Source organism: Dermacentor albipictus, chromosome 4 (genome assembly GCF_038994185.2).
Source record: "Dermacentor albipictus isolate Rhodes 1998 colony chromosome 4, USDA_Dalb.pri_finalv2, whole genome shotgun sequence".
NCBI lineage: Eukaryota > Metazoa > Arthropoda > Arachnida > Ixodida > Ixodidae > Dermacentor > Dermacentor albipictus.
Genome location: NC_091824.1, coordinates 39,326,543 through 39,344,662, shown reverse-complemented (window position 1 = coordinate 39,344,662; position 18,120 = coordinate 39,326,543). Strand labels below are relative to the sequence as shown.

At 49.8% G+C, this 18,120-nt stretch overlaps 1 protein-coding gene across 4 annotated transcripts in view; it reads left to right on the top strand.

Moving 5' to 3' along the window:
- The window catches only part of LOC135911433 (uncharacterized transporter YutK-like), a 61,585-nt gene that overhangs the window by 22,146 nt on the left and 21,319 nt on the right, over positions 1–18,120 (top strand). For all 4 annotated transcript variants that reach the window (XM_065443722.2, XM_065443721.2, XM_065443720.2 and 1 more), the window contains 2 exons: positions 4,855–4,980; positions 7,517–7,644. In XM_065443722.2, coding sequence (XP_065299794.1) covers positions 4,855–4,980; positions 7,517–7,644 — 254 coding nt within the window. The remainder of the gene's footprint in view (positions 1–4,854; positions 4,981–7,516; positions 7,645–18,120) is intronic.

Genomic DNA, 18,120 nt, shown 5'->3' with positions numbered 1-18,120 from the left:
TTCAAGAAGAAGCTCAGCGACCCTTTGGAAATCCCACCGGTCGGCAGCTGGCTGCTAGAAAAGAGCTTGCTACCCGAGTTCAGCCTTCTATCGCTCGCCACTGCCACACCTCCAGGACGTCGCCGTATTCCAGCTCCTTTTCCTCGTCTCCTCGCCCATGTGCCCACCTGCACCGTTACTCGCCTCGCCATGTGCCTCCTACCCCAGGCGTATCCGTCAATGACGGTCGTCCTGCTCGCTCACTGTCACCTCAGCGCCGTCGGTCCCCATCGCCCCAGCCGCGTCGCTATTCGTCGCCGACCAATTATGGACCCTCCCGGACGGAAAGCTAGACCATGCAGTTCCTGGGAGTTGTGCTGCATTATCTTCGTCGTGTCGAAATCCTCCATTGACGCTCCCAACGAACCAGAACTCACTTGATGTTCGCGTAGACGGTGTCCCCTTGACGGCATTAATAGATACTGGAGCCCAGGTGTCCATAAGCAGTTGTAACCTCCGTTGTCGACTGAAAAAGGTCCTCAGGCCTGCTACTACACGAGCCGCACGCATGGAAGATGGCAGCACTGTTGACGTCACTGGAATGTGTACTTCCCGTATAAGTATTGCCAACCGCCACGCTCCCGTTCTTTGTACAGGGCTGACCAATTGTCCCCATGACCTAGTCCTCAGACTCGACTTTCTTACGGCACATTCAGCTTTGATCATCTGTTCTGGCGGTACCCTTTGCCTCGAACTTCCTCTACTCGCGCATATCCGTACCGAACTGCCGAACAACTTTAGTACGACCGCCTGCCGCCTAAAGCCTTGACTTTCGTCGATTTGCTATAATGTTTTCCTGTCCCCGATGGTGATTACGCCGCCACACCTGTTCCTGATGTCGTTTTGATGCGCAATATCACTGTGCCCCACTTCGTCGTCACCGTTGCCGATAACCGGACATGCCTCCCCGTCGGCAATTTTGGCCTGACAAAGGCAGTTCTACCCCAAGGCATATCGGTTGCAACGCTGCGTGGTATGGGAGATGACCGCGTCACGATATTTTCAGTAGTCATCTGCTCAGATTCTTCACCATATCCACAGGATGCTATTTGCCCAGACGCAGCATGTCGTCCTATGATTGCTGCGTACCTATTGCCTGAAGAAGCAGCAGCTCTGTGTCGCCTTTTGGTTTCCAACCACGACATCTTCGACCTCAACAATCGCCAACTGGGCCAGACTTCAGCTGTTAAGCATCACATAAATACTGGTGGTGCCAGTCCTACTGATCACCGGCCATATCGAGTTTCTGCTTCAGAGCATGAGATTATTCAAGGTGAAGTGAACAAGATGTTTGCCAAAGGCATTGTTGAACCTTCGGCGAGCCCTTGGGTGTCGCCCGTGGTACTTGTTAAAAAGAAAGATGGCACATGGCGTTTCTGCGCAGATTATTGTAATCTAAACCGCATTATCAAGAAAGACGTCTACCCCTTGCCTCGCATTGACGACGCCCTCGATTGTCTCCACGCTGCCAAATATTTTTCATCAATAGACCTTCGGTCTGGTTATTGGCAAATTTCTGTGGATGAAAAGGACCAAGAAAAGACGACCGCGTTCGTCACCCCTGATGGTCTATATCAATTCAAAGTTACGCCATTCGGTCTATGCAACGCCACACCAACGTTCGAGCGTATGATGGACTCTTTGCTTCAAAGGTTCAACTGTTCAACATGCTTCTGCTACCTAGACGACATTCTCATATTTTTACCAACATTCGAGACTCACCTTGAGCGCTTATCAGCTGTTCTTCAAGTCTTCCGCGAGGCTGGGCTGCAACAAAATTAATCGAAGTGTCACTTCGGTCGTCGGTAGATTGCAGTGCTGAGTCACCTCGTTGGCGCTTCCGGTATTCTACCAGACTCGGAGAAAATTCGTGCTGTCACGTCTTTCCGTGTACCTCAGTCTGTCAAAGACGTCCGAGGTTTTGTAGGACTCTGCTCCTACTTCCGACGCTTCGTTAAAGACTTCGCAGCGATTGTCCAATCTCTTACTGATCTTCTGATGAAGGACGTGGCGCTTATGTGGCGCCCCGCTCAAACTGCCGCGTTTGCCCACCTCACCAACATTCTAACCGCACCACCTATACTGACCCATTTTGACCCGTCCTCTCCTACAGAGGTGCGTACCGATGCCAGTGGTCAAGTTATCCAAGCCGTCTTAGCCCATCGCCAACAGGGTCAAGATCGTGCTATCGCCTACGCTAGCCGCCTCCTCACAGCAGCGGAGCGCAACTATTCCATTACAGATCGTGAATGCCTGGCTCTCGTCGGGGCGGTTTCCATATTCCGCTCGTACTTGTATGGCACGCACTTCTCTGTAATCATGGACCACCACGCGCTTTGCTGGCTTTCCTCACTCAATGATCCTACCAACCGGCTTGGTCGCTGGGCTCTGCGGCTCCAAGAATATTCTTATGCAGTAGTGTACAAGTCGGGCCGATTGCATCAAGACGCAGACTGTTTAATCACGCTATCCAGTGGACGAACCACCCGCCGACCCTGACCCCGATGCCGACGCTTGCGTTTTCTCCGTTTCTCAGCTGCTACACGTTGCCGACGAGCAACGCCGCGATGCCACCTTGCGCACCATCATTGATGGCTTGGAATCTTCGTCTTCGGATTCGTTCCTTCATCTGTTTGTTCTCTGGGATGGTGTATTATACCACCACAATGTGCGCCCCGAGGGTCCTGCCCTACTCCTCGCTATTCCTAAGCACCTCCACTCAGTTGTTCTCCAAGAACTTCATGATTTACCAACGGCAGGTCACCTTAGCGTCTCCCGCACCTACGACCGGATTCTCCGACGTTTCTTTTGGCCAAGCCTTGCCCGCTCCGTCCGGAAATACGTTGCGGCGTGTGAGAAATGTCAGTGCCGAAGAACAACATCGACGCTCCCTGCCGGGTGCCTTGCACCGCTCGATGTTCCTTCAGAGCCGTCGCGTTGGTTTGGACTTACTTGCCCCTTTCCCTCTATTCACTTCTGACAACAAGTGTGTTGCTGTGGCGACAGATTATGCCACGCGCTATACGATCACCAGAGCTCTTCCAACGAGCTGCGCTACAGATGTCGCCGATTTTCTTTTACGTGACGTGATTCTGCAGCATGGCGCTCCACACCAACTGCTCACTGACCGTGACATTTCTTTCGAAAGTCATCGCCGACATCCTGCAGTCTTGCTTACCCAAGCACAAGCTGACTACGTCTTCCATCCACAGACTAATAGTCTCACGGAGCGTCTGAATCGTACCCTAACAGACATGCTTGTGAAGTATGTCACGTCCGGCCATACCGATTGGGATCTTGCTCAACCCTACGTCACTTTTGCATATAATTCTTTGTGTTACGACACTATCGCTTATTCCCTGTTCTTTCTGTTGTTTGGCCGTGAACCCACATTTCCACTGGACGCATTCCCTCCATCCGCTGCAGCAGAGACCAGAGAATATGGACTTGACGCCATCACTAGGGCAACCAAAGCACGTGAAATTGCCCGCGCTCGCCTCCTGACCTGGCAAGAGAAGCAACGGCGTTTGTACGAGTGCCAATGCAAAGACGTCCACTTTTCGCCTTGATCTCTGGTACTCCTGTGGTCCCCGACTCGTCACTTTGGCCTATCAGAAAAACTCCTGTTTCGGTACACAGGCCCATATCGAGTGCTGCGTGCAATGACTCCAGTTACGTACGACATCGCCCCAGTCAGTACCGGCGCCTCATCTGCCCGTAATTCCAATTCCACTGACATTGTGCATGTCGCACACCTCAAGCCATACAACTCTCCTGTTATCACCGATATTTAGACGCACCGGGACGGTGCTTCTGCCACCGGGGATAAAGATACATGCATATTGCGTGCTTCTTGTGGATGATGAACGTGGGCGCCCCGACGAAGACGACGAACGCTCTCTGGCTCTCGAGCTGTCGGCTGAACTGGCCAGCGCTGCAGGTATCCTTTGTAAATATACTTTGTACATAGTCTCTAGTTCTTAATTCTTCGTTCGCGTAACAATATAATGGAGGATAATGTATGTGTAGAACCACCTCTATTCCGCCGGAAATCCATACGGCATGCCTTCCGGAGACTTAAATAGCGTGTGCCAGCGCGTTCCGATCGCAACAGTGCACGCCATTGTTCGGTATTACGTAAGACGTACTGGCGAGTACTCATAGGCGTGATGGCGCAATAAACAGCAATAGTAAATCATTTTATACGAGGAAAGTATTTTTTTATAGAAACCTGTATTTGTTGAATTGCTAGTGAAATGTTTATTACTGGGAAAATGGACGTCCAAATTCAATTTATTCAATTTCGCCCCTCAACCTCAGCTCAGATGCGTCACGGTGACGTCCCAGATGTTAGAGTATTTTCGACTACTTTGGGGCAGGCCAGCTTCTCGAAACTTGCCGCGCCAAGTCTTCGGTTCCTTTTGAATGCAGAGTCGTCCTGAGTAGGTGTGAAAATTCATGGCGTTCGAGGTGGGCTGGTGCGGGAACTTAGGAATTCCATCAATCAGCTGTCTTTCGCCATTCCGTCTTGCTTGCTAAGCGCGCCCTCACGCGATAAGCATTGCCACTGAAGTTTTGCAGAACCGCAGTTTCCATATACATCACTTGGCCTAATGTTCCTAATTTAGGACAGTCTTGGACATAGAAGGACGCAAGAACTGCAGGAACACGATGCCGCGTTGTCGCCTTTCTCCGTATGCCTGTTTTTTGCGCTGTTAATCATGAACCAGTACCAACTCGGCCAGTTTACCACTCCTTTAATTCTACTCTTTAGCGCTTCCTTTACAACCAGTGCCCTGTCACTTCACCACGCAGGAGCAGTCTGCACTGATGCTGCACCCGTACCTTCAGCACGTGACCAAAGCCGAGCTGCACTGCTTCATGACGTCAGGCTTCGCCAGCATGTCTGCAGTCATGATGGGATCGTACATCGCCCTCGGCGTATGTGTCCATCGTTTCTGGAGCACTGCAATGTATTTCACGACGCATATACTCCACCTCGGGGATTTCCACAGAACTGACTTGCCCTATTCGGTCCCCCGTATTCTAGAAAGTTCCTTCACTACGCATTCCTTTTCAATAATGTGGATGGCGGCTAACAAGAGCGCTCACTGCGCTTTATTCCCTCTCCACGGAAATTTTTAAGAAACATAGTGCCTTTTTCAATCGAGCCGGGTAGCGCTGGGCTGAGATTGGTGGAGTGAAAAACTTAAGCGCTTCGAGTCGGGAACCGTTCGATAATGCGGAGGTATGTTCTTGGGCATCGAGTTCTAGATTGATTCGTCTTCGCTCTGCGATCAACTGGATCAGCTCAGATGGTAGAGAGACCACGTCGGAGAGACTAGATCACAGATTAGATCCCCCCGGGCCAAGACAAATTTTTCTTCAACTACAAAACTGGCTTTCTGGGAAAACGGCCACAGTTTCCCGCATATCTGCGTGCTTCTAACAACGACTGCAATGCTATACGGCCGAATATTTTTGTCGAATCTCACAAAAGTAATACACATATATTTGGCAATATACTGTGTGCCCCAGCTAACGTTAGCCAAGCTATTCAATAAAAAAAAGATTGAGAAAACACGGTGAAAGATTGTACCTTAAAGCGCACCCTCACCAGGTCTGGCCATCTTGAGCTGACAAATGCAGGGCATACGATGCGCGCTGACGATCGTGTCTGCCTAGTGTCACATCCCCACGTGCCGAGGAAAGAGCTGAAATTTCAAACCGATCGCCGTTTGTCCTTCGGCTCGCGGGCGCCGCGCTTCCAGCCCGAGAGTCGACGTCAATCGCAGAGGTTCGCCTACGAACGTGGCAGTGCTGTGACATCATCCACAGTGACACGTCACATCGAGGATTATTCAAAGCAAAATCAATTATTTGTTTAATGTCTTGCATCAACAGACAAATTAAACTTTATAGAAATAAGATATACACACCGAATGTCTGTGCGTTTTACTTGTTACCGTAGCAATAGAGATGTATGCACTTCCACTTAGTCCGCTTGGTCCCACGTCGTGCAGTCACGCGGGCAGAGAACAAAACTACTGTGTTCAAGAGTCGCTATCATGTTCTTTCATCCTCTAGCGTCTGCCTCGGTGCTCGTGATTGTGGCACTGACTTGTGCCGCTCATCAGGTGTTCTCTTGCAGAGCGTGCGAAATCGTCCGCTGCGCGGAACGAGACACACGAAACAGCTCGCGCGTCACAAGACCGTCACCCGAAGTCCGCGACTCAGCAAAAACGCGACAGAGAAAAAACAAACAAACAAGCAGGTGGGGCCCGTGACGTATTCGTCTCTCGATCCTCCGGTTCTGGTGTGAGAGAACGCAGGGAAGGAAAATTCGCATGCGGGAAGCTAGACGGGGCACGTGGAGAGGCTGCCTATGTTGACGGTGACGCTCGCATCCCGAAATCATGGATTCATGACTCTTCAAATATTTCTATCTCTGCTGTTAATCAGCCAAGTTTAAAAATCCGTACGCTATAACACTCTTCAGGCGGCATGTGAGAACTTCCAGAGTATAAAAAAATTTACTATGTGGCTTAGTGAGGGACCCTCTAGACCGACGGTACTTGGTCGTCAAACTTCCGACGACTGTAAGTCTTTTACATCGTATCTTTCGCCATGTTTTTTAGCTTCTATTTTATCGTTGAACAGTCTGGCTAAAGTTAACCGGGGCATCCTATATTCGCCTGTATGCAGCAAATAGGCAAATTCCTTTCCTTATAAGCCGGAGGTCGTGAAAATGCACGTGGGGTCAGCTCCCGGCCGCGGCGGCTGCAATTTGATGCGACGAAATACAAAAAGGCCCTGTGTCGTCTGCATTGGGGGTGCATTGGGGGCACGTTAAAGATCCCTTGGAGGCGAAAATTAATCCGGAGGCCCTCACTTCGACGTGCCTCATAATCAAATCGCAGTTCTGGCACGCAAAACCCCAGGATCCATGTAAATGCACATATTGCGTACAAAGAACATATCTATGTGCAATTAGCAAATTGCCAAATTCTACAAATTATCTAATAATTTATCTGTTTAAGGCGCATGTTGCAATTGTAATGGTGTGCTCGAGAAACGTCCGTTTCCGTCGCTAGAAAAACACAATTTTTAAGATGAGCACTCCACAATGGGCCGCGAAATACCTCGGCGTCCCCTGTGCATTCGTACTTAAGGGATTCTTTTAGGGAAAACAATAAACTTGGCGGCATGACATTTGCGCGCCTTTCGCGCCGGCCAACCTTTAAGTGGTGTAACATCAGAATTAACGTAGCTTCGAGAACTGACTAGCTTCAGTCCTTTTAGTAACACTGGTGCGCCACAATAAGTTTGTCCAGAATATTGATATTTATTTACCACAGTAATTTTACGCGCTAATAATAATTCTCTCTTACTGTTAGTACTTAATTGGTCCCAGTTTTGCTATTACCGTGAGTTTTCTGTCGGCATTCTCATCACGAAGCCCACGTGGCCCTTGTAGGTGGAGACTCAACACTTGGTCACGGCAGCGGTGCTGGCCGCTCCATCGTCCCTGCTCTGCTCCAAGCTGCTCTTCCCCGAGACTGAGGAGCTGCGCATCGTCACAGTGCGGCTATACAAACACAGCAGGTACGCACCCGCCATCATCACCGCCACCTGACATCCCTCACAACGAATTACTAATGCACCCTGCAGGATCCCTGCGGGACATTCTGCTGCGAAGTATGCAGATAGTCTATGAACAGCCTTCAGACTTGCGGCCTTACTCTTTCTTTCGCGCATTAAAAAGTTAAATTATGGGGTTTTACGTGCCAGAACCACTTTCTGATTATGAGGCACGCCGTAGTGGAGGACTCCGGAAATTTCGACTACCTGGGATTCTTTAACGTGCACCTAAATCTAAGTACACGGGTGTTTTCGTATTTCGCCCCCATTGAAATGCGGCCGCCGTGGCCGGGATTCGATCCCGCGACCTCGTGCTCAGCAGCCTAACACCATAGCCAATGAGCAACCACGGCGGGTCTTTCGCGCATTGTTCAGAGTTACTAAAAGCAACGTGCTAGGAAGTGCGCCATTGAAATGATCGAAATTTGTAAGAGGCTTTAATCTGCAGAAACGCTATCAAAGTCTACAAGAAGGCGAGGCTATATATAAGATGTCTGTAGAGAACATATATGCAATTTAACTTCATATGTTACAAGTGGAGCTTAGGCGGAGCCGAAGAAGTGGACGCGAGAACATTCCAGTCTGAGATAAATACCAATCTAGCCATACAAAACTAAGCATGATTCATTTATTTTTTTGGTACTGGCGTTGGTTCCCTTTTGATTAAGGCCGCTTTTTGCAACACAGCCTCCGAACAAACAAATTTTTAAAGTTTGATACAGTCTCAACAGACTTCTCATAGGCTGCTTCGCCTTCTCATGTGTCCGTACGCACTATCGATGGGGAAATGTCATCAAGTACTTCTATTTGTGGCCCACAAAGTGCTGAATAGTTTAGATAAAGAAAAGTCATAGACATTAGTCAATGAATTTTAGGTCACCAGGATGGCCTACAGTTTATCGGTAATCTTCACAGAAAGATATGACGTTTTTATAAATTGTGTCAAAATTCCTTCTGTGAAGACAGGGAGAATACAACACACTGCTTGACCGCAGTGCCACCCCTCGGAAAAAGCCCAACTTAGCAGTGCTCGAACTGTTTCTAGTGTGATCTCCTTAGCGATGTGAACAAGCAACACATATTTCAAAAAAATCTGGCAGAATCCATTTCATGAAGTGTATCGACATTAGTGCGATTTAGCATTGAATCAATGTATCGACACGCCATATTGCCAATGGCGAAACGCGTGTTATCTCATGGCATGACACGTCATGTCATTTGCGTCCTGTAACGCATCTTATGTCACGTATGTCACGAATACCTGTCTTCTTGTCATGACATCCTTGTCAAACATGCATGTCATGAATGCGTGTGATTATTGTCATGTCATCATGTATGCCAATCATTCATGTCGTACATGTCAAGGCACCAATGCCATTCATGCCACGTCGATCTTCTAGACAAGATTAACGAATGGGCTAAAGGGGTTGCAGACCCGGGCCTTCGACGTCCATGAGGCCTCATAAAAAAAAGGTTTGCTTTACAGTCCCGTCAGTAATTTTAAAGAGTCCCTCACTAGGGTCCAGTCGGAACTTTAAGTTATGCACTAGAAGCTCTTACACACAATCCAGGGAGGGTTCTATTACAAAAAATAATAAAAGGGTTCGGTAGTAGAAGCAAGCGCTTCTGTGATTGGAAAACGGCGGAAGAAAATGCAAGAGACCACAAAGACAGCGCTGACCATAGAGAGGTACATCGATTTAGCATTGAATCAATGTATCGACACGCCATATTGCCAATGGCGAAACGCGCGTTATCTCATGACATGACACATTATTATCTCGATCTATACTACTCGTTGACACAAGAAAGACCCCAAAACACAAAAAAGTTCTGCGCAATTAATTGCGCGGCAATTAATCGCGGGCTTTCGCGGGCTTTCTTTAACTTGCAAAAAATATTTTGTAGCACGTATTAAGCAGCAGAAAGATGGATCGGGAATGTTTGACGATGGCCTACAATTTTCTGATTGGCAATTTTGCTCATATTATAACATTTGAGATGTTCTTAAATAAATATAGTTAATTATGTAATTACACGAATTACAAGATATAGTACCACTTGTTCCAAGCAATGGCAAGCAGCATTAGCTTGGTACTGTTCAACTACGTGGTACTCGCGCATCTATATACAGTTTTAAAATTTAGTCACAAGTTGCGTGGGACACCCTGCATATCCAGTTAAAGAAGCGACCGTGGCGGCATATCTCGACGGCGTAGGGGCTAGCTGGATAGATATACTCAAAGTGCCTAAAGCAGGCAATGAATGCCTGTGATGTTATTGGGCCGGATCACTCCAGAAAAAGGGAGAAGCAGTACGCCAAAGCAAAAACACACATCAGACATGTATTTACATACATAACACGGATAATGGCACACACGCGTCACAATGTCCCAAAATGCCTCATAGGCGACATGCACTATATATATCGGTGGATTACGACAGGCATACAGTTCCGGCGGTAGCTTTTGTCGCCGTGTCTTAGACCTCGTTGAACCGATGCCGGCCAGCGGGGTCGGACAACAGTGTAGGACGGTCGGGTCGGACAGCTGGGTCGGACAGCCGGGTTGGACGGCCGGGTCGGACGGCTGGGTCGGACGGCCGGGACGATCGGCTGGGTCGGACAGCCGGGTTGGACGGCCGGGTCGGACAGCTGGGTCGGACGGCCCAGGGTTGGACGGCCGGGTCGGACCACCTCGCGGCGCTCAGGTAGCCGGCCGCAGTTACCGGGTCGCGTCCACAGCTGGCGGGGTAGCCCTGTGGCCGCTCACCCGAACGCTCGAGTGCCCTGGTTTCGGACCGCCAGCCCTCCTAGACCAGTGCCCAGCGGAAGAGTGGGGCGAGGTAACCTCCCAGCGGGCGACAGCGGGCGACAGCCGGGCGTGGCGTATTGGCGCGGTCGGCGATAGCTCCTATGGGCCAGACGCCCAGCGAGGAAGCTGCTTTCCGTCGACCGCCGAGCCTCGCGCACTGCTCACGCCACGAGCCACGGGCCACACTCTCGCGCCACGCTTTTTGAGGCGCCACTGCCGGCGCTCCCAAATCGGTGTCGATGATGATGATGGTCCATTTCGCCACCGCACGGCGCACTATCTTCTTATGTTTATGTTTGCACTCCCGCGTACCATATATTATGACAATACCCCCCTTTTCGAGAAAGTTGTTTACAACTATTCTAACACATGGACGCGGGATGAGAACAGAAAAAAAAGGAAAATTGTCATGTACGTCTGTCCGATTGTTCATATGGGTACACGACACATCTTGCTCACATGGCATTGCACCCAGTCAAAGAACGAACGCACAAGTCTGTTCGCTTTCAACTAAATACTAAGCACTTGAGATGTCGCAATGTCTAATCACATTTTGATATATATAAACAGGTGATTACGCGCGACTCGACTCAAGTAGTCGGCTCCCACATTGTCACAATCTTTGATGTAGTTAACAGTAAAAGAATACTCCTGGAAAAGGAGACTCCAAGGCAACACTCTGTTGACGTGCCTGGCGTGCTCCTCTGTGGGCTTGTTTCCGCTGGCCTGGTCCTCGGCGCTTTCTCGACTTCGGAGGGTCTTGTGTCGGCGCTTCTAAGACTTCAGGACCGAACGAACTTGTATTCTTGCACGCACACACAAGCACACACTGACGAGGATGTGGAGCGGCCTGTACTTTCTCTTTAGCGGTTGTCTTTTGGCACTTGTCGCACGACTTCACAAAGCGTTTTACGTCTCTGTGTACATCTGGCCAATAATATTCTTGTAGGATACGATTGGTTGTTCTCCTGATACCTTTATGCCCTCCTATGATGTTTTCATGTGCCCCTTCTAATATGCCAGATCTAAATGCTTTTGGTATGACCACCTGCTTAAAGGTTCTGCCAGTGGCCAGGCGGTAAAGGCGATATAGCAATCCTTTCTCTTCCACGAACTCGTAGCTGTGCCCCTTCCCAGAATTAAACGACTTGCTCACTTTGGCGAAACTATGCTTCAGCGTCGGGTCTTTCCGCTGTTCTTCAATGAGTTGGTCTTTTGTTACGTCACGTAAGACAATCGTTGGAACGCACAAGGGACGAATCTTGCCTTGTTCTTGTTCTTCAATATTTGCTTCAGCCACGCTCGATACATGGTGAGGCTTCCTAGGCGCCTTATTACGCTTCATCCCTATCGACGACGACTCAGCGTTGGGAGCAGCGGGGTGCTTCCAGTCAGAGTCTGGATCGTATGGTCCTCTGACGCCTGGAAGATTTCCCAGAATTACGTCGTAGAGGGGCTCGTCCATACATGCCACGGTTAATTCTCCTGTAAAGTACGGCGTGTTCATTTGTACGACAGCTTCAGGTAGGTGGCTTGTTGAGCCGTCCAGAAGAACAACTTTGCTCGTTCTTGCCGTCATATACACCTCTGGAACGAGTTCTCGTCTTACAATTGCGGTATTACAACCGGTGTCTCGTAATACACGAACACTTCTTCCTAGCAGCCGGCCTTCAACCACTGGCATCCCGTCAATGAGGAAAGTTATAGCAGTCCCAGGGTTCTTGTCATCGCTGTCGCTTGATCGGCGAGTCTTCTTTCCTGGACGCTTTGATCCATTCACTGGACGAGTTGGGACTGGTTGAGATTTGGCGAGTGCACACGCTGAACTTGGTTTGTTGTCCCCGTACCCAGTTCGGCAATTTTCAGCTGTGTGTCCCGTTCTGTCGCACAATTCACACTTCAGCATACGCTTAGGTGGGGCACGGCAGTCAGGAGCCAAATGTCCAAACCGATGACAAAGGGTGCACATAAGTTGCGGTTTCCTGGGAGCTTCAATGTTTTTTCCATCAAAATCCTTTGCGTTATCGGGACCCTTTCCTAGGTTTGTCCAGTTCTGTGCTTCAAGAAAGCGATCCGTCAAGCTAGCAAATTCGTCAAGGGATTTGCACTCTCGCTCTTTCAAGAAAATGACTAGCTTTGGCTCACAACAACGCAGAAACTGTTCAGAGATCATGTGATCTCGTAGACCTTCATATGTTTTAGGCACATTAGCCATCTCAATCCAGTGGTCAAAATAGGCTGAAATTCTTGCTGCTAACTGTCTTCCAGTTTCGCCCTCTACTGCTCGTGCTTTACGAAACTTCTCTTGGTAGCCTTGAGCCGTGAATTGAAACCTTTGTAGCAAAGCTTTCTTTACCTTTGGGTAATCTAATGAATCGGTGGCAGTCATCCGACCAATCACAGTTAGCGCCTCCCCAGACAGACACATGCTCAAAGCAAGAGCCCATTTTTCTTGTGGCCAGTCCTGCCCTGTCGCTACGCGTTCAAATCGCTGTATATACGCGTGTAAGTCATCGCGTTTCTCGTCGAACATAGGGAGTAACTTCTGTGGGTTGAGGGATGACGAGGAGGTGCTGGGCGCAGTCAAAATTTCAGAAGCAGCTGCCGGCACATTGCGAGCTCCTTCCTGAAGCTGCAGCTTCAGCTGGAGGATCTCACGCTGCCTCTCGTCAGCTAAGCGCGCTAATTCAGCAGCTTCTTTCGCTGCCTCTCGCTCCGCAGCTCTCTCGTCCCTTTGTTTTGCCTGTTCGGCCTCAATCCATCCGCGAAGTTCTGCGCCTGACAATCCTATTTGGAGTCCTATAGCCGTGATTTTCTCTAAATCCATGGTGCCGTCTACTAATGTGTGTCTGCGCTCAAGCGAAACTGCCCCCTTTCACTGTATTCACGAGTGAATCCTGGCAGGCTCGCCAGTTTGTGATGTTATTGGGCCGGATCACTCCAGAAAAAGGGAGAAGCAGTACGCCAAAGCAAAAACACACATCAGACATGTATTTACATACATAACACGGATAATGGCACACACGCGTCACAATGTCCCAAAATGCCTCATAGGCGACATGCACTATATATATCGGTGGATTACGACAGGCATACAGTTCCGGCGGTAGCTTTTGTCGCCGTGTCTTAGACCTCGTTGAACCGATGCCGGCCAGCGGGGTCGGACAACAGTGTAGGACGGTCGGGTCGGACAGCTGGGTCGGACAGCCGGGTTGGACGGCCGGGTCGGACGGCTGGGTCGGACGGCCGGGACGATCGGCTGGGTCGGACAGCCGGGTTGGACGGCCGGGTCGGACAGCTGGGTCGGACGGCCCAGGGTTGGACGGCCGGGTCGGACCACCTCGCGGCGCTCAGGTAGTCGGCCGCAGTTACCGGGTCGCGTCCACAGCTGGCGGGGTAGCCCTGTGGCCGCTCACCCGAACGCTCGAGTGCCCTGGTTTCGGACCGCCAGCCCTCCTAGACCAGTGCCCAGCGGAAGAGTGGGGCGAGGTAACCTCCCAGCGGGCGACAGCGGGCGACAGCCGGGCGTGGCGTATTGGCGCGGTCGGCGATAGCTCCTATGGGCCAGACGCCCAGCGAGGAAGCTGCTTTCCGTCGACCGCCGAGCCTCGCGCACTGCTCACGCCACGAGCCACGGGCCACACTCTCGCGCCACGCTTTTTGAGGCGCCACTGCCGGCGCTCCCAAATCGGTGTCGATGATGATGATGGTCCATTTCGCCACCGCACGGCGCACTATCTTCTTATGTTTATGTTTGCACTCCCGCGTACCATATATTATGACAATGCCAATTACAATAATAGGTCCATGCTGCGCCACAACCGCTGTTTGAAGCGTGGTCGAGTTGAAAAGGTACGTCATTCTACGTTATTATTGCTTTCTGATGAGCACTCATACTCACGGCACTGCAGGTCCTTTGAAAAAAGCGCATGTGCAGCACATAGCAATACAGACATATACTATGCCTGACGCTACAGAGCACATGATAATGCAGTGCGCCAACATTAATAAAAGAGCCAACACTATCATTCTACACTTACATGACGTGCCTGAACACACGGACCTAAGGTTTCAAACATATTATCTAACAACACTTCAAATCCGCGGGGAAATGTGTACATGCCAACAAAGCCAGTTCAAAGGAATAACTGCGCAGAACGAATTTGCAACGCAAAGTCGGTTAGCTGTCGCTGGCAAACTTCTCCGCGTCTCCACTTCACTCAACAGCTATTCGTGACTGGAGCACCCTAATATAAGCAGGTAAATGCGCACGCCGAAGCCTAAAATACGTCTGAAAAGCCTGTCATGACTCCAGAGTTAAAGATCATTACCTCGGAGATTGGCGCGCACACCACCCGAACTCAGCGGCCGTGTTATATTCTCACCGTGAGATCTGCAGTGAAGGGGGTTTATTAACACTACTTACAAGGAGGCTATATAAAAGCGGAGCCGCCACAATGAAGATGGCGGACGATGGACACCACTTCGTCCTCCTCTTGTCCCCTATAGCTATCCACTTGAGCATCTTATTCTACACCCTAATGATAACTGGCTCATAACACCCTCCGGCGGTGAAAGCACCGACTCGGTGCAGGCTAATAGAGGCTACACGAAAAAAAGTTGCACACAAGTTATCAAAGGGTGTCTGGGACACAATACGGCTTGAGATGGACAATGTAAAATTTCCGGGTGAGGATTAGCAGGTGATTACGAAGGCAGCAGTCGAGCAATTTCATAAGAAATGTCAGTCACCTAGCGGCACACACGATATGGGCCGGTCCATTGGGAGAGCAGTTTTTCGGAAAGCCCGACACGTCGAGCTGGGGAGTACCGGAGGACCAGCGATTCAGGGACGAATTCGGTGGTCCTGTGGTGGTTGTTTTAGCGAGACTGCTAATGAATCTGGGACTCTAAAAACCAATTGCAATCAACTCGGCGTGCATGGTCGGCACGGGCAAGTCTCTCTGGCGTATCAGTGGGTGGACACTGATAAGGCACCAGGGTGTCTATGGGTAATATAGGGTTGGGGCGTAGAAGAGGAAAAAGGGAGACTATAACTAAAAACAGCTAACGTTACACTTGTATATACGGGAGGCTCCAGAAACGCTATGACTAACTATGGACCAATCACAATCTTGCCATGCATTGGTCAAACTTTCGAAAAGCATTTGCTGCTTACTACAACACTTTTCTCTAAATATTCACAGCGTGTTATCACTTTGTCAGCAACGCTTCATGCCAGAAAAAGGAACAACAGACCATCTTGAAGAACTCTCCGATATGCTAAATTTAGCTTTTGATAATAACCAAGTCGTGTTCTCACATTTTCTTGACGTAAGCAAGGCCTTTGATGGCATCTGCCACATTATTCTACTTGCAGCACTGGGGTTTCGCGGTTTATTTTTGCAATTTCTTGGTAACGTTTTACATGATAGGCGTCAGTATGTGCCGATTTCAGGATTTCATTGTGATTTCACTGTAATTAAATCTGGTGTCCCACAGGTTCTATATGGAGTCCTTTGGTATTTAACTTTTATGTTCATGATCTTCCTAGCGCTGTGCCTGTTTCATTATTCCAGTATGCTGACGACACTGTTAGTGTTTCACGCGCAACCAATTACATAGATGCACTTACAGCATTCCCGAAGGCAGCTATTAAAGCCATGGACTCGTTTAAGTTTAACTTTATTAATATTAATATGTATAAAACGCAGCTTATACGCTTTCATAACCCTTTAAAACAAGTTGAATTGAGTCACCCTATTTATTTGCATACTTCCGCTTGTTTTCAGTGCAACTGTGAGCCAGGGGATCATGCGCAATCGGTTGAATATTTTGGCCTGATCTTAGATTGTGATCGTTCCTGCAACTTGCACCTTTCTTTTGCATGCCGAAGACTTCGTGCCGTATCTTGTGTGCTATAAAACATTAGATATTTTATGTTTTTTTCTGTCCGCAGATGTGTCATACATGCCCTAGCGTATAGTGTGCTTATATATGGTATCACTGTTTATGGTCACTGTGCGGTGCTCTGAAAGTTAACCGTGGCAGCGTGTCTCCCCGTGAAAGGCGCGTTCTCCCGGGGCACTGTGCACTGTCGGGAACCGAGGTGCCGCAGTGGAGCGCCAGCACAAGAGGAACAGCGCAGCCGGCTTCTATAGAACAGCACCGAACGTGCCAGGCTTGGGCCTCGAGCACGCGCTGCCCATTCTTTATTTTTTCCTTTTTTTTTGCGAACATATATCGTCCCCGCATTGCGGCGTCAGTGGGCGCTACAATTGACAGGCCATCGCTGAGCGAAAACGTCGATTCTGTGGGGACGGTGAGCGGTCGTAGCGTGGAGTCGTAGCAGGAACATCAAAATGCGACGGGTCATTGCAGGCGGGAAACCGCGAGGACCGCGAGGCTTGCGGGCCTTATGTGCACGCGGGATATGACTGAATCCATCTGGGTCGTGGTTCCCGCGATAGGTAGATTGTGGCCGGGGAGGTCGCTAACTATTGCCGACCGCAGGGCGACTTGCAGCACAGATGGGACGAGTGCCTGTGTTCGCCAATTCTTAGCGCACGACATCTTGAATGAAAGATACTGCCGGGTGGGACTCGTCGTAAGAACGGGCCTGGGGAACACATGGAGACGCAGCCTGCTACGTTGAGATATAGCGGCGGGGTGTGGAGCCGAACGAATTGTGTGACGACGGCTCTTCGCTTCTTCAAAGCGTCCGTACTCGTATATGATGCCGTTGATGGTCGAGCAGCCCTACTACACGAGTAAATCAAAGGCTTCATCGGTGATACCTTTAAGAATGTGTGTACTTCATCAGCTTCGGACATCTTGTCGTCGACCCGCCGGCAGACTACTAATACATCTTGAATGCACACAACGTACGCTTCGGTATACATGTTTGGGCCCGGCACGAAAGTTCCTTCTGGAGGCTCGCTGGCGCTCGACTGGCTTTCCAAAGAATTGCTGGAGGTATTGCCTGCAGGTGTCCCAAATTGGTCAACTGCTTCTCGTCTGTTTGAAACCAAACGCGAGCCGTTCCCTTGAGGTAATAGATGGCGTTAGCCAGCACGATAATCGGGTCCCACCGGTTATTCTTGCTGGCTGGTTCGTATTCGATTAGCTAGTCTTCGGCGTCCATGGTGTCCGTGCAGAAGGTGCCAGGGTCTCGGTGTTAGGTCAAGACAATCGGCGTTGTGGTAGCCAAAGCCGAAACAGCCGGCCTCTCAGTCAATGTGGTTGAATGGCCCACACGACGTCCGCTGCGAAGTTCCGTGATATTCTCGTGATCTACCGCGCACCTCTATGAAGCTGTTACAGGGGGATCTTTACTAAAGGTGGTTTATTTACACTATTTACAAGGAGGCTAAAAGATGGTCGCAACGACGAAGAGCGCGGACGATAGGCATCCCTTCGACCTCCTCTTGTCTACTAGCTACAGACTTCAATGTGTTCTTTTACATCCTGAAGACAACTGGCTCCTCACAACAATATCAATATTAAAATGCATCAATGAAATCTGGTGCTAGTGTGCACTTGCGGCGCCAGTAAAGCGCTTAATTTCGCTCACAGGTGATGCGTTTAGTACATACGAAGACGTGCTATTTTCACATCTTTAACTATG